This window comes from Myodes glareolus, chromosome 24 (assembly GCF_982192425.1).
Source record: "Myodes glareolus chromosome 24, mMyoGla1.1, whole genome shotgun sequence".
Classification (NCBI taxonomy): domain Eukaryota; kingdom Metazoa; phylum Chordata; class Mammalia; order Rodentia; family Cricetidae; genus Myodes; species Myodes glareolus.
This window is the reverse complement of record NC_142049.1, coordinates 49,819,501-49,833,606: the sequence shown is the minus strand read 5'-3', so window position 1 is coordinate 49,833,606 and position 14,106 is coordinate 49,819,501. Positions and strand designations below refer to the sequence as shown.

The window sequence follows — 14,106 nt, the reverse complement described above, 5'->3', positions numbered from 1 at the left end:
ATGGGGAGATGTGTGGATGAATGGATATATTGATGATGAATGTGTAGATGGATGAATGGATGGGTGGACGTGTGGATGAATGGGTGGATGGATGGAAAAATGGATGGGTGGGTGGGAGAGTGGTGGATAGAAGCGTTACTGAAGAGATGGATGAACCAGTCAGTCTTGACTGACTAACCAGCTGTTGGAGGAAAAGATCAATGAATGGGGTATGCACCGTATGTTGGATCCATACCTGTGTAGACAATATATCCCGCAGTGTTCAGAACTGCTCCACACAGAAAGAAGACATCCTCATTCCATAGAGAATGAGACTGAAGCTCAGAGAGGAAAAGCCACTTGCCTGAAGCCACTTGGCCGAGCTAGAGGGAGAAGGACCAGGGCAGAAACCTACCTCATCTCCCTTTAGCCAGGTGGCAACGGGAGGTGGCTCCCCTGTGATAGCCACATCCAGCCGCAGCTTGTTTCCAGCCACTACAACAATGGAGTTATCCGAGGTCTTCCCTGAGCAGTCCAGGTGGATCTTTGGGGGCTCTAGAGGCACAAAACAGGCATTGGGTACCTGGCTTCCCAATACCACCATAGGGCTACCAGAGAAGCAGCATTCCAAGTCCAGACGCAGCCCTGCTCCCTCAGACCCAGGGGTTCAGATCCATCCCTGCTCCCTCAGACCCAGGGGTTCAGACCCAGCCCTGCTCCCTCAGACCCAGGGGTTCAGACCCAGCCCTGCTCCCTCAGACATGAGTCACACTGGGGCCGTGCAGCTCTTACCTTGCTTGGGCACATACTCCACTTTGATTTCTGAAAGGACAAGGGGTTGGGATGGTTAGGACTAAACTCTCATGTCCCTCCCTCATCTTCCCTTCATAATCCAGAGGCAGAGGGCAGAATCTGAAAGAAACTCTGAGTGTGTGGTCCCAGGGGAGGGACAGATTCCCAAACCACCCCTATTCCCCATGGATACTCATCAGCATGTACCATGCCCTGAACATCTCACTGACTGTAACCATGGGCCCCAGAGACACTTGCTATGGCCCCCATCATAAAACTAGAGATCTTAATCCTGCAGGGAGAAATGCTGGGATCTTGGAGGTCTGGGAGGGTGGGTTCTCTGTCCCTAGTAGAAAAGGAAGGCTTTCCCTACCCAAGAAGTTGAGCTTGGCAGAGAGGGACAGGGCATAGCCATCAGGCACGAATGTGTAGTCTCCCTCATCCTCGGGGCGGACATCGTCAATCACCAGCTTGTGGAATCTACAATGCAGAACGGAGGTCGGTGGGGTCAGGCCAGGTCACTGCAGACTTATCTGTGAGTGCCAACGCAAGAGATGCGGACCCCAGGGGTCCACCTCAGGTGTCATCCCTTGGGCACCATTTGCATTTTATCCTTAAGATTTATTTTATATATGTATGCATGTTTGTCTTCATGTTTGTATGTGCACTGTGTGTGCAGTACCTACAGAAGAAGGCACTGGATCCCCTGGAACTGGATTTACAGATGGTTGTGAGCCATCATGTGGGTGCTGGGAATTGAGCCTGGGTCCTCTGCAAGAGCAGTCAGTGCTTCTCTCCAGCTCTTCTCCGCTTTGAGACAGGGCCTCTCACTGGAACCTGGATCCCACCAATTAAGCCAGGCTATCTAGCCAGTAAACTCCAAGGATCCTCCTGTCTCTGCCTCCCCAGTGCTGGGATTATGGGCACACACCACCACGCTCAGATTTTAAGTGAGTGTTGGAACTTGAACTCAAGTCCTCATGTTTGCAGAGCTACGATTTTTACTCGAGGTTTTGTGATGTTCTGGCCTGAGTTTAAATCCCACTTCCTAGCTGTGTGACTTTGGGCGAGCTACTAAGCCTCTCTGCCTCTGTTGCTTCATCTATAAACAGAGAAATGATGCCACCATCTCAAGAGCCATGAAACATCTAGGGCGGACCTGGCTCTTAGGAAGGTCCCTGTCCGCAGCAAGACTGGCTACCGTCATTATCAAGGCTGCCAGTAGCTCTGGTTCCTTACGAAAAACAGAGCCAAACAGCTGGCATGACGATACCCAGGAGGATGCGGCGCTGGGCCGGAGTCGTGACGCTCCTCAGGTGTTCACGTCCTGCCTGCTGACTTCTAACCGCTTGCTTCCCTGGATGTCTCAAATACGGTCCTAGCGGACCCCTCCCCGCACCATGCCTGTGCAGTGAGACCTGATCCCAAACCATCGCCCTGTGCCTCACCTGCCCACATGGGAGATGGTGATCCTCTTGCTGGGTCGCACCTCCACCCCATTCTTGTACCACTTGCCCGTCACCTTCTCATCAGACACTTCACACTTGAACACAGCCTGTTCTGCGGCCTTCACTGTCAGGTCTGCAATGTCCTGCAGGACCTCCAGTTGCTTCTCTGCATAAGAAGAAAGAGGGTGGGACCCTGCCGGCTCTAATCAGGTTACAAACCCTAGCGAGCACCCACTGCGTGCTGAATGCTGTTCTAGGATTGAGCTATGAGTGAGCCCCAAACTACCTGCTGGACATGGAGGATCCTGCTCTAGTGGGGATGGGGAACAAGGAAATTCCAAGAATAGGAGGGAAATGCTGCAGAGAATGCTGGGAGCCTCCCAGAAAGAGTGTACGGTGGGCGGGGCCATGCTCAGGGGTGGAGCCCCGGCCTAGGATCCCCCGGTGAGAGATTAGGGTACAGTTCAGTGGTGGAGTTCCTGGCTAGCGTGCCCTGATAAGATGTATTTATTTTCCCAATATTTTACTCAAAAGGTGTTTGCTTACACACAGAATCCCTGGGTAAGGAGAGCTAATTGTCTGTATGAGTGTGTGAATGTGTTGGGAGTGTGTATGTGAGTGTGTGAGTTTGTGTGAGTGTGTATGTGTGTATGTATGTATGTGTGTGAGTGTGTGAATGTGTGTGTGAATGTGTGCTGAGTATGTGAGTGTATGTATGTGTGAGTGTATGTGTGTGAGTGTGTGAATGTGTGTGAGTGTGTGCTGAGTATGTGAGTGTATGTATGTGTGAGTGTATGTGTGTGAGTGTGTGCTGAGTAGGTGAGTGTATGTATGTGTGAATGTATGTGTGTGAGTGTGTAAATGTGCGTGAGTGTGCATGTGTGTGTGTGTTTGATCACGCTTATCATTTCCTCTCCCTTCCTCCTTTTCTCTTCCCTTCCCTGTGTGACAGCATCATCTGAGGACTGATCTCAGCAGTCTGTCCCTGCGAGTCAGTGCAGTGTGCACTTTCCCTTGTTTAATTGGCCACATACAGAAAAGCCTATTTATTTCACTGTAAATGACACAGGTTTTTGTTTTTTTTTTTTTTAAAGATTTATTTATTATGTACACAGTGTTCAACTTCCATGTATGCCTGCAGGCCAGAAGAGGGCACCAGACCTCATTACAGATGGTTGTGAGCCACCATGTGGTTGCTGGGAATTGAACTCAGGACCTCCAGAAAAGCAGTCAGTGCTCTTAACCTCTGAGCCATCTCTCCAGCCCCATGACACAGGTTTTTGTTTTGCTTTGTTTCACGTTTCTTTCTTACACAAGGTCCTATGACCCTTCTCTGGCGCACTTTCTCCCAGAGGTGGCATTTTATGAACAAGGAGCTGATATACAAACTTGGACATTCACAGGGTCCTCTCACGCCCACCAAATCATACCTCGTTTGCAGCAGTACACACTGTGTGTCATGTGTGGGGAATGGGGACAGGTGTGTGCAGCAGTACACACTGTGTGTCACGTGTGGAGAATGGGAACACGTGTGTGCAGCAGGGCACTCTCAGAGTCACGTGTGAGAAGTGGGGACAGATGTGTGTGCAGCAGGGCACACTCATTGTCATGTGTGGGGAGTGGGGACACGTGTATGCAGCAGGACACACTGTGTGTCACGTGTGGGGAGTGGGGACACGTGTGTGTGCAGCAGGACACATTCAGTGTCACGTGTGGGGAGTGGGGACAGATGTCGTACCTTCCACAATGAGTTCAGCCTCACACTGGCCGCCGTTGGTGATGACTTGATAGCGCCCCCCATCTTCCTGACTCACATCAGAGTAGATGAGGATGTGCCGTTTCCCGTCCTTCTTGAAGCGGTAGCGTGCCTTGTAGGAGTCCTCCCGTGTCAACTCCACACCATCTTTCATCCTGGGTGGGTGGAAGGCAGGTCAATGAGGTGGAAGAATAGATCATGGATAGACCAGGGATGGGCGGGTATGTGGTTGGTTTAGATGGATAATGAATGGGTGGAGGGGTAAGGAATGGGTGGGTGAATGAAGGATGGGTTAAAAGATGATAGGTGAATGGCTGAATGAATCAATGGAAAGAAGGCTGGGTTGGGGGATGGATGAAGAAATGAACAGAAGAAGTTATAAGTAGATAAAAAGATTGATAATAGATGGGCAAGATGGACAAGTGATGAATGAATGGAAAGGAATAGAGGGATGATGGATGGGTGGATGGGTGGATGGATGGGTGGATGGGTGGATGGATGGATAGATGATGGATGGGTGGGTGGGTGGAGGGATGATGGATGGATGGGTGGATGGGTGGGTGGAGGGATGATGGATGGATGGGTGGATGAGTGGGTGGAACGGATAAGGGAATGATGGGCTGGTAACGATTGGGTGGAAGGATGATGGTGAATGGATTATAGAAGGATACATGGATAATGCATGGATAGAGGTATGGTAGACAGAATGATGGTGGGTGGAAGAGAGAAGATGGGTGTTTGTATAGAGGATGATTGATGGATGAGAGGGTGATGAACAAGTGGATAACAGACACATGGATGGACCCAAGGACAAATGGCTAGCTGATAGATTAATTAATATTCAGTACAGCAGGAGGGATCAGGAAAAGATCCTGAAGATAACAGGATGAACGGAGGTCAGTTCTAGAATAATGAGGTCATGAGTAAGGGGGATTTAAAGACATTAACTGAGGTCTCAGGTGCCTCCTGAACAAAACTCAGAACCTCCTAGGAAGTTTCGAGTCTGCAAGAGACCAGGGCTGAGGCGAAGAACCTAAAGGCAGCTGTACTCGGCTACTCACCACATGACCTGTGCACCCTCTTCAGACACCTCCACCGACATTTCCACTCTGTCACCCACAAACACCTGCTGGTCTTCCAGTGGGGTGACGATCAGGACTGGAGGCTCTATGGAGTGAGAGAGAAGAAGCCAGCAGTCTCAGGACCCACTCGATCCCCTCCATCCTTCCCCAGACTCAGGGGGAGCCAGCCCCACCTTTGACAAAGAGTTCGGTGAAGCACTTCTCGTCATGGACTGCCACCTCGTACGCAGCGTCGTCTGCCAGCGTGCACTTGTTGATGGTGAGAATTCGTTTCTTCCCCACATTCTCAAACACATACCTGGTGTGAGAGCACCCATTACAGAAGACACAGCCAAAAGGGAAGGTGGGAACCCACGCTTGCTTCTGGGCATTCACTGCGGACCGCCTGTGCAGCAGTTCCCCTGGTCATACTTGAGGCTTGGCTTGATCTCCTGGCCATTCTTGAACCACTTGAGAGGAAGGTCTGGATCACTGATCTCCACCACCAGCTTGATCTTATTGCCTCTGTCTACTTGGTAGGCTGGGTCCAACTTCTTAGTGAAGGCTAGGGATGGAGGAGGACCAAGGGATACAGAGATGACCAGTGTCAAAGACAGGAGACCAGGGAGTAGAGAAAAGAGTTTCTTTTTGCCCTGATCATCTCAAGAGGAGCCAGATCTTCCTCCCAGACCTTGGTCTCTCCAAGGTCAAGTCTGGAGGCCTCCCGTGGACTTAGAGACCTTTGAGAGTGAGGCCCACCACTTGTCCTGGATCCAGGGTACAGATGTCCCCAGTGTTGGGGCTCCAGGACAATCCCATCTCCCTCGGGTCAATACTGACCTGCACTCTTCTTGACCTCCACCTTGGCCTTCTTGAGGCGCTTCAGCATGCCTCGGAGATCAGTGATGCCGTACTGGAAGGCAATCTTCTCGTACTCGCTCTTCTTGGCCCCTTTCAGGAGCTCCCAGATCTCCGGGGGAATGCCCAGGTCATCATCGTCTTTCTTCTTCTTCTTTTCCTCCTCAACCACTTCCCTGGGGGAGCAGGGACACAGTGATGGGGAGGCTAAGGCGCCCCACCCCCACAGCCAGTTACCTGTAACTCTGAGCCTTGTTCTTTCCCACTTGGATTATTGGCCAAGCATCTTCTTCCCTCCTTTTATCCACTCATCTATCCACACCTCAATTATCCAGCCCTCACCCACACATCGATCATTTATCCCCACATCTATCCATCCATACACCCTCTAATTTATTCACCTATCCATCCCTGTATTCTGCACATTCACCTGAATACCCATTCATTTATCCATTATTCACCCTTCTCTCCATTTATCATCCATCCCTCTCTTCTTCCACCTTCCTTTCCCTCAATAAATCCATCTCTCCATTTATTTATCCACTACCCACATATCTATTCAGTATCAGTTCATCCACCTATCCAGTTGTCCATGTATCCTACCCATCCATCTGAACACTCACTCACTCATCCATCCTTCCCTCCCTACTCCCTCCATCATCTGTCCATTCATCTAACTATAACAGCACCCATTCATCATCCCATCAGCCTTCCCTCTCTTCTTCTCTTCTCTCCCCACTCATCCATCCATCTATCCATCCAATCCCCATTCACCCTTCTGTCCACATATCTTCATCAACCCACCCATTCACCTAACCAAGTAAACAGCTACCTTTAATCCACTCTCTATCCCTTCCCCCACTCACCCATCCACCCATCTATCCATCCATCCATCCCTCCACCCATTCATCCATCCATCCCTTCACCTTCCTACCCATCTACCCACACACTCATCCATCCATTCCTCCATCCCTTCATCCATCCCTCCCTTCACATTCCTACACATTTACCCATTCACTTATCCATCAAATATTTATCCATCAAATATTTATCAGTCACCTTCCTTTCTAGGTTTTTCCGCCCATGGTCTCCACAGAAAGTTTCCAACATGCACACCAGAAACCATGTCCTCCCCATTCTAAACATTGCTGTGGCTCCCCACTGCCTTCAGGAGGGAACCCCAGCTCCTTGTCCTGGCTGTCATCAACCTACCCAGTTTTCCACCCTCAGCACCCCAGCATCCAAACCAGATTTACACGGTGTCCTTGGCACTGCAGGCCCTCTTCTGCCTCTCAGAGCTCTTGGCCGCTTCCAGCCTCTCGTGTCCCTGCCTTGTGTCCCTCTCCATCCTCCAAACCCTAGCGCCCGTGCTTTCTTCTCTATGAGGGATCTATGGTTCTCCAAGGCAGTGACATGCTCTTTCCTCTAACCACACCAAACTGCCTTGTGCGTGTCCCTGTCTCTGGATCTGTCATGTCTTCCCATGGTATTGAAGGAGTCAGCCCAGGATCAAGTGGGGCTTCTCTGTGTCTCCATCTCAGCCCAGCACCTAGAGGACAGCTGGCCTCACATGGAGGAAGAAATGCAAGAGGGGATCTTCAGGAAGGAAGAAGGAAGCAACAGAGTCATGCACGGCTGGACTTGGGACATGAATATTATGTTGATATTGAGAGCAGAAGGTGAGAGGACAGATAAACAGAAGGGTGGATAGAGCATAGCAGGGCACACGCATGCATGGCCAGGATGACAGAAATGGAAAGATGGCCAAGCCTGTGGCTGATTGATAGAAGACTCACAGAGGAGCTGTCAGTGGGGAAACTGGAGCCATGAAGGGTGGGCACATGGCCGATACTCTAGTGGGTACACGAGAGACCACGTGTGCTGGAAAGCAGCAGGAAGTTGTTGTAATCCACCCACTCCGCTGTGTCTGTGTACACATGTGCATCGGTGTGTGTAGCCTGAAGTTGCTGTCAGGTCTTTCCTCAGTCATTTCCCTACCTCACTTCTTAAAATGCTTTTAACTCTTTTTATTGTGTGTGTGTGTGCGCGCACACACACGTATACTCACATACCACAGCATGTGTGCAAAAGTCAGAGAACTTTTAAAAGTCGGTTCTCCCCCCTATCGTGTGGTTTCTAAGAATTGAATGCAGGCCACCAGGCAAGGCAACAGGCCCTCTTGCCCACTGAGCCGTCTCCCTAGCCCAGCTTATATTTTGAGACATGGCTGTTCTCTCACTGAACCTGGAGCTCTCTGATTGTCTAGGCCGACAAACTCCAGGAACCTATCCATTTCACCTGCTGGGATGCAGAAGTGTGGCTCTACACATAGCTTTTACGGGTGCTGGGGATTTGAACTCGGGTCTTCACAGGTGCACAACAAGCACATTGCTGATTGAGTCGTTTTCACAGCCCCAGTCCAGTTATTTTTTTTACCTACAGAGTCCCAACCTCGCATTGTTCAATTTGACAGAAAGCTCTAAGAGGTTGGGTGTGTCAGTGACAGGGTGAAATGCTGGCCGGATGTGGGGGAGCAGATGTCTGGATAGGATGTTGGGTGCTGTTGGGGAGAGGTGCAAGTTCAGTTGAATATACAAGGAGCAAGGTAGTTGATATAGGGGCAGATAACTGCCTTATTGTATTGGTGGAGTGCATGAGTGTGGAGCGGACGGACAGGCTGTGCAAGGCATGAATGTGGAGCAGACGGACGGACAGTGCAGGGCGTGAGTGTGGAGCAAACGGACGGACAGTGCAGGGTGTGAGTGTGGAGCAGACGGACGGACGGTGCAGGGCGTGAGTGTGGAGCAGACGGACACACTGACAAATAGATATCTGAGTATAATGGCAGACAGGGGATAGAGAACTGGGAAGCTGGTAGGGAGAAGAGTGTGGAGAGGACAGACAGGCTTGAAGATGGAGAGGTAGTTAGCTGTGTGGATGGAGGATGAGTGGATGGATTCGTGATGGGTAGGTGATAGGCTGGAAGCTTGGCTGAGCAGGGTGCAGGGCTGGTGGCTTCAGGGGTGAAAAGGCTGAGGACTTGATGAGCACATGGCTGACTGGATGGCATTACAGGAAGGGGTGGATGGGCTGGCAAGATGAGGAGGAGAAGATCGTATTGGAGTAAACAGAAAACCTAGGGGTGGAGGCTGAAGGATGGCTCTGGGCAAAGTGCTTGCTGTGTGAGCATTAGGACCCAAGTCTGTAAAAGTCACGTGTGGACTGGAGGGGATGCTCTGCAGTTAAGAGCACACACAGCTTTTCCAGAGAACTCAGATTCAGTGCCCAGCGCCACATCAGGCAACTCACAACCACCTGTAGCTCCAGTTCTAGGGGGTCCAACACCCTCTTCTGGCTTCCACAGGTACTGCACTCGTGTGCACAAATGCTCTGGTCAGCTTATTGAATTCCAAGTTCAGTGAGAGACTTCATGGCAAAAAAACAAAGTAAAAGGCCAGGTGTGGTGGCACACACCCTTGGTCTCAGCAACTGAATGTCCAAAGCAGACAGATCTCTATGGATCTGAGTCCAGACGGACCTACATAGCAACCTCCAAGCAAGGCCAGTCAAAGCCATAGAGGGAGACTTTGTCTCAAAACACAATAAAGAAAAACAGAGACAGTGGGGAGTGATAGAAGACACAGAACTCAACCTCTGCCCCCAACCCACACACCCTCACACACCTCACAGAGAAGACAAGAAAAGAGAAGGAAGGGAAGGTGAGCAAAATAGGGAAAAAAGTCTCAGGAGGTTGATAAGAAATGAGGTGTCGGCTGTTTGGCCATCGTCCCTCTCCCAAGACCCCACCTGTCCCTATCTGCCAGCTAGGCCAACTCACCTCTTCTTCAACAAGCCACTGAAATCCAGTTCACCTGCATCTTCTGACTTCCCGTCACCCCTGCAATCATTAAGAGGGTTGTGAAGCCCACAAAGATCCATCCAAGGGTCCCCACTCCTTGCCCTCCATCTCCACCTCCCAAGGAAAAGTGTCCCTTGATTCTCAGTGCCAATAGGCAGTTTTTCCCGGGACCACAGGCACTCACGAACGTTTGAAGTTCTCAAGGCTCTGACCAGATGAGTCCTGTCTGGGTGCTGGGAACAGGTGAGGAGGAGGAGTAAGGTAAAGACCAGGACATCCTGTCCAGACATTCACAGTTCCCAGCCTCTTGGGTACCCTTTCCTCCACCTTCTGGGCCAATGCACCATCTCTGAAGACCTAGACAGTGCTCTCTCTCCCTCTCTCTCCCTCCTTCCCCCCTCCTCGTGTGTATGTGTGTGTGTGTGTGTGTGTGTGTGTGTGTGTGTGTGTGTGTTTGAAACAGAGTCTCACTATGTAGCCCTGGCTGACCTAGAACAAAAAACACTCTGCGTCCTCCCCACCCCCCCCCCCAGTATTTTGGATCTTGAGACAAGATCTCACTGTGAACCCCAGGCTCATATGGGGCTGGCAACAATCATCCTGCCTCAGTCTCGGGGCTGGGTGAAAGGCATGTAACTTCTCTACCCTTTGGGAGTTACCATGTCCTACCCTCCTGGCCAGCTGGTCCTTGCTCCCCAGGCCAGGGGAGTCTCATTCCTCCAGCCCCTCACTTTCAAACCCCACACATGGAGCTGTAGAACCCCAGAGGCTGCAGGACTCCTGCTTGCTCCTAACCTGCCTGGTCTATGCACCTCGTGCTGAACACATACACCCAGATTCTATGAGGCAGGAGGCCCTGATTACCCAAGCCCTCAACACACAAACCTAAAGCTTCCTAAACTTTTTCATGTGTACCCCAAGTTACTAAACACCTGTAAGTCTAGTACCTCCTCCTACACAAATCCTGGAGACCTTGTCCCCACCATTACAAAGTCTTGACCCTTTTCTCTGAGAGAGGGGCACTGCGCCACCTCCACGCCTGCATCCACCTCGGCTCAGTGGAGAACCCCCACCCGCCAGCGTTCCCGGCTCTGCCCCCAGCGTACCCTCCACATCCACGTTGAAAGAGCAGCTGTCGCAGACATCCTTGGCTTTGACCTCTAGACGGTAATCCCCGCGGTCCCCTAAGACCACTTTCCCAATGTGGAGTTCCACGGTATACACCTGGGGGCCAGGGGCATGGCGCTTTGACTCACAGTCCCCAAGTCTCCACCCGGCCCCAAAGCAGAGCTCTCTGGGGACAGCTCTCCCTCCAACTTGCAGAATCTTGACTCCTAAGGCCTCTAAAGGTGTGAGGAATACATGGCTGTGCCCTCTACACTGCTCTAGCCGGGCCTCAGCCTCGAGGAGGTGCCAGCCCCGCCCCCGGGTCCCACGGGGGGTCTCACATTGCTGGCAGAGTCATGGGATTCCTTGAAGGCGAATCGGGCTCCGCTCTTGCTGCTCAGCTCCTGCCACTTCCCCTTGAACCACTTGACGGTAGGCTTGCCCGGGAGCTCCTTCCCATTCACCTTGGCCAGAATCACCGTGTCCTTCCCTGGAGGAAGGAGGCACTGAGGAACCCAGCTCTCCAGAGACCCAGCCCTTCTCTCTCTGACCCAGGGGGTCCAGGCCTAGCCCTCCTCCCTCTGACCCGGGAGTCCTCCCCGACCCTCCTCCCTCACACTCGGGTTCTAGACTGTCCAGCTCCACTGCTCACCCGTCTCCACTGACACAGAGTCTGGCTTTTTCAGGAAAATGCCTGTGGGCTCCTCTGCAGTTGGGGATTGGTCCTCAGGTGGGGCCTCTGCTCAGGAGAAAAGATTAGGGATTAGGGTGTCAGCAGTAGTTTAGGGAGAAGCAGAGGACCTCTTTGGGAAGGGTTCTGGGATCAATAAGAGCCCCTATGATCACTGGGTAGTGGTGGCACACGCCTTTAATCCCAGCACTCAGGAGGCAGAAGCAGGAGTTTGAGTTTGAGGCCAGCCTAGTCTACAGAGTGAGTTCCAGGACAACTACAGCACAAGGAACCCTGTCTCAAAACAAACAAACAAACAAAAAAAAACCCCACAAAACAAAACAAAAGAATCCCTCTGCTCAGAAGGCAGAAATTATGGTGTGGCTTACATTTATCCAGAGGGCATGAGCTTTGCTAGGCTCTGTCAGCCCCTTGGGCCTCAGTTTCCCCATCTGAGGACGAGCAGGTTATAGCCTGAATGGTCCTGAAAGGACTTTCGGGTAAAAGACATGTAAATATGAACATAGCTTTGGGGGGCTAGGCAGGAATTACTTGGGACATCGCTCAGGGTGCCGTGCCAGCCAGGGTGGGGTGCTGGGAAGCCAGGAAAGACTGTGGCTCTGTCACTGTGTGCAGACAGCTACCGGAAAGAGATCAGGAAAGGCTAGGGCCAGTGTGCAGAGGGGCCAGGAGGAGACAGTTGGCAGAGCCCCAGGGGGCACCTCACCTTTGGGGGGCTCTGCAGGATCTGGCTTAGCAGGAGCTTCCTTTGGTGTATCCTTGCCTTTGGGGGCCTTTTTGGCTGCTGTAACACAGGAGATGTTGAGACTTCAGCACACATGGTGCTCTCCTCCCCCTGGATCCAGAGTCTAGACCCAGACCTTCTTCCTCAGAACCAGGGTCCAGACCCGGGGTCCAGACCAAGCCCTCATCCTTCAGATGGAAGTAGTACAGACGGTGGGGTTCAGACCCCCATTCCAGGCTTAAGTTGATCCTAACCCTGAGTATGGAATCAGGTTCCCCCTCCCCTCATAGCCTCACCCCAGACTCTGGCCACCAGTCTGACATTTCAGGTTTGGGGTATAATTAGCCCTTCCCCTGGGATAGAAACTGGACACTGGTGCTGACCACAGCAGTCTCCGATATGGTACAGGTCCACTGACCCATGGGTCAGTTTCTGCAAGGAGCTGGTGGCGACCTCAGCCTGGTTGGGGAACCAGCCACCTTGGGGAAGGTGATGCCAGGGTTTGTGTGCAATGCCCACTTTCACAAAAAGAGAAAGCACCAACCAGCTTACAGACTGCCCTTGCCCCCCGAGGAGTACTCCTAACTGCCCCTGGAGAGAGACTGGGGTGCTGGGGCAGGGCCAGTGCTTGCCCAGCAGACAGGAGGCTCTAGATTCCATCCCCATCATAGCAGGAGAAAAGGGTTCCACACACGGAAGAGACCCATATTTCCTGCGCAAAAGTCTGACCTTCACACCAAGGGGGTTCTCGTCTTTACACAGAAAATTATCATTCCATGTACATGAAGCCCCACTGTGTCCATAGACACACCTCATGATCTAGAAAGCACCCAATCTTCACTCAGTGATGAGACGTAACTACCCGGAGGGTCTTCTCCCACCTGGAGAGGACCCTAGTCCTAAACTGAGCCCCAGCAGTGTACAAACAAGACCCCTTGAGCCTCAAGAAAAGGAGTCCCCCAGCTGGGCATGGGGGGTGCACGCCTCCCACCCAGTTCTTGAGAGACTGAGGCAGTAAGAATGGGACTTCCGGCCAGGCGATGGTGGTGCACCGCCTTTAATCCCAGCATTCGGGAGGCAGAGGCAGGTGGATCTCTGAGTTTGAGGCCAGACTGGTCTATGGAGTTCCAGGACTGCCAGAGCTACACAGAGAAACCCTGTCTTGAAACACCCTCTCCCCCAAAATAGACTGGGACTTCCAAGTCAGCCTGGGCTGCAGAGTGAGTTTGAGACCAGCCTGGAGAACTGGAGAAGAGAGGAGAGGGGAGAAGAGAAAAGAAGGGATGAAAATAAGGAAGGAAGAAGGGAGGGAGAGAAGGAGGGAGGGGAGGGAGGGAGGGAGGGAGGGAGGGGAGGGAGGGAGGGAGGGGAGGGAGGGAGAGAAAACTCGAACCCAATTTTATAATTAGACAGCTGAGATTTCTACCCAAGATGGGTCTCCCGGTGCCGGAAGAGGGACGACACGACCCCATCACCCTGCACCAGGGAGGAGCCCATCCGTGCACCGAGAAGGGGCCTCTCTTCCCCAAGCAGGCAAGGAAACCACACTCTACCTAGATGTAGGAGAAGGCAAAGGACCCCCTCCTCCCACGGAAGAGCTATTCCCTGTCTGCAGACCATCTCCCACCCAACTCCCCAACTCCCAGGAAAGTTTCTGGCCAGCCACCTGGTTTAGCCTCAGGCATGTCGGCGACCTCCTCCGGCTCCCAGGACTGGGACCACAGTGGCTCTAGCCAGGCCCTAGCAGGGACAGGTGGGTTCCTAGGAGGGGCCCTTTATGGAGGCTCAAGGATCCCAGGAGGCAGCTCTGGGCCGCCCCACATTCCTCCCA

At 52.3% G+C, this 14,106-nt stretch overlaps 1 protein-coding gene across 2 annotated transcripts in view; it reads right to left on the bottom strand.

Annotated features, from left to right (window-relative positions):
• Nucleotides 1–14,106, bottom strand: part of Mybpc2 (myosin binding protein C2) — a 24,220-nt gene extending 10,114 nt beyond the window's left edge. For both annotated transcript variants that reach the window (XM_085682819.2, XM_085682818.2), the window contains exons 1-16: nucleotides 13,942–14,106; nucleotides 12,258–12,335; nucleotides 11,513–11,599; nucleotides 11,202–11,350; nucleotides 10,860–10,977; nucleotides 9,938–9,986; nucleotides 9,733–9,792; nucleotides 5,877–6,070; nucleotides 5,469–5,601; nucleotides 5,231–5,355; nucleotides 5,037–5,142; nucleotides 3,958–4,130; nucleotides 2,220–2,385; nucleotides 1,145–1,251; nucleotides 772–801; nucleotides 395–534 (exon numbers count right to left, since the gene is read on the bottom strand). In XM_085682819.2, the coding sequence (XP_085538945.1) occupies nucleotides 395–534; nucleotides 772–801; nucleotides 1,145–1,251; nucleotides 2,220–2,385; nucleotides 3,958–4,130; nucleotides 5,037–5,142; nucleotides 5,231–5,355; nucleotides 5,469–5,601; nucleotides 5,877–6,070; nucleotides 9,733–9,792; nucleotides 9,938–9,986; nucleotides 10,860–10,977; nucleotides 11,202–11,350; nucleotides 11,513–11,599; nucleotides 12,258–12,335; nucleotides 13,942–13,960 (1,734 nt within the window). In that variant the 5' untranslated portion in view covers nucleotides 13,961–14,106. The remainder of the gene's footprint in view (nucleotides 1–394; nucleotides 535–771; nucleotides 802–1,144; nucleotides 1,252–2,219; nucleotides 2,386–3,957; nucleotides 4,131–5,036; nucleotides 5,143–5,230; nucleotides 5,356–5,468; nucleotides 5,602–5,876; nucleotides 6,071–9,732; nucleotides 9,793–9,937; nucleotides 9,987–10,859; nucleotides 10,978–11,201; nucleotides 11,351–11,512; nucleotides 11,600–12,257; nucleotides 12,336–13,941) is intronic.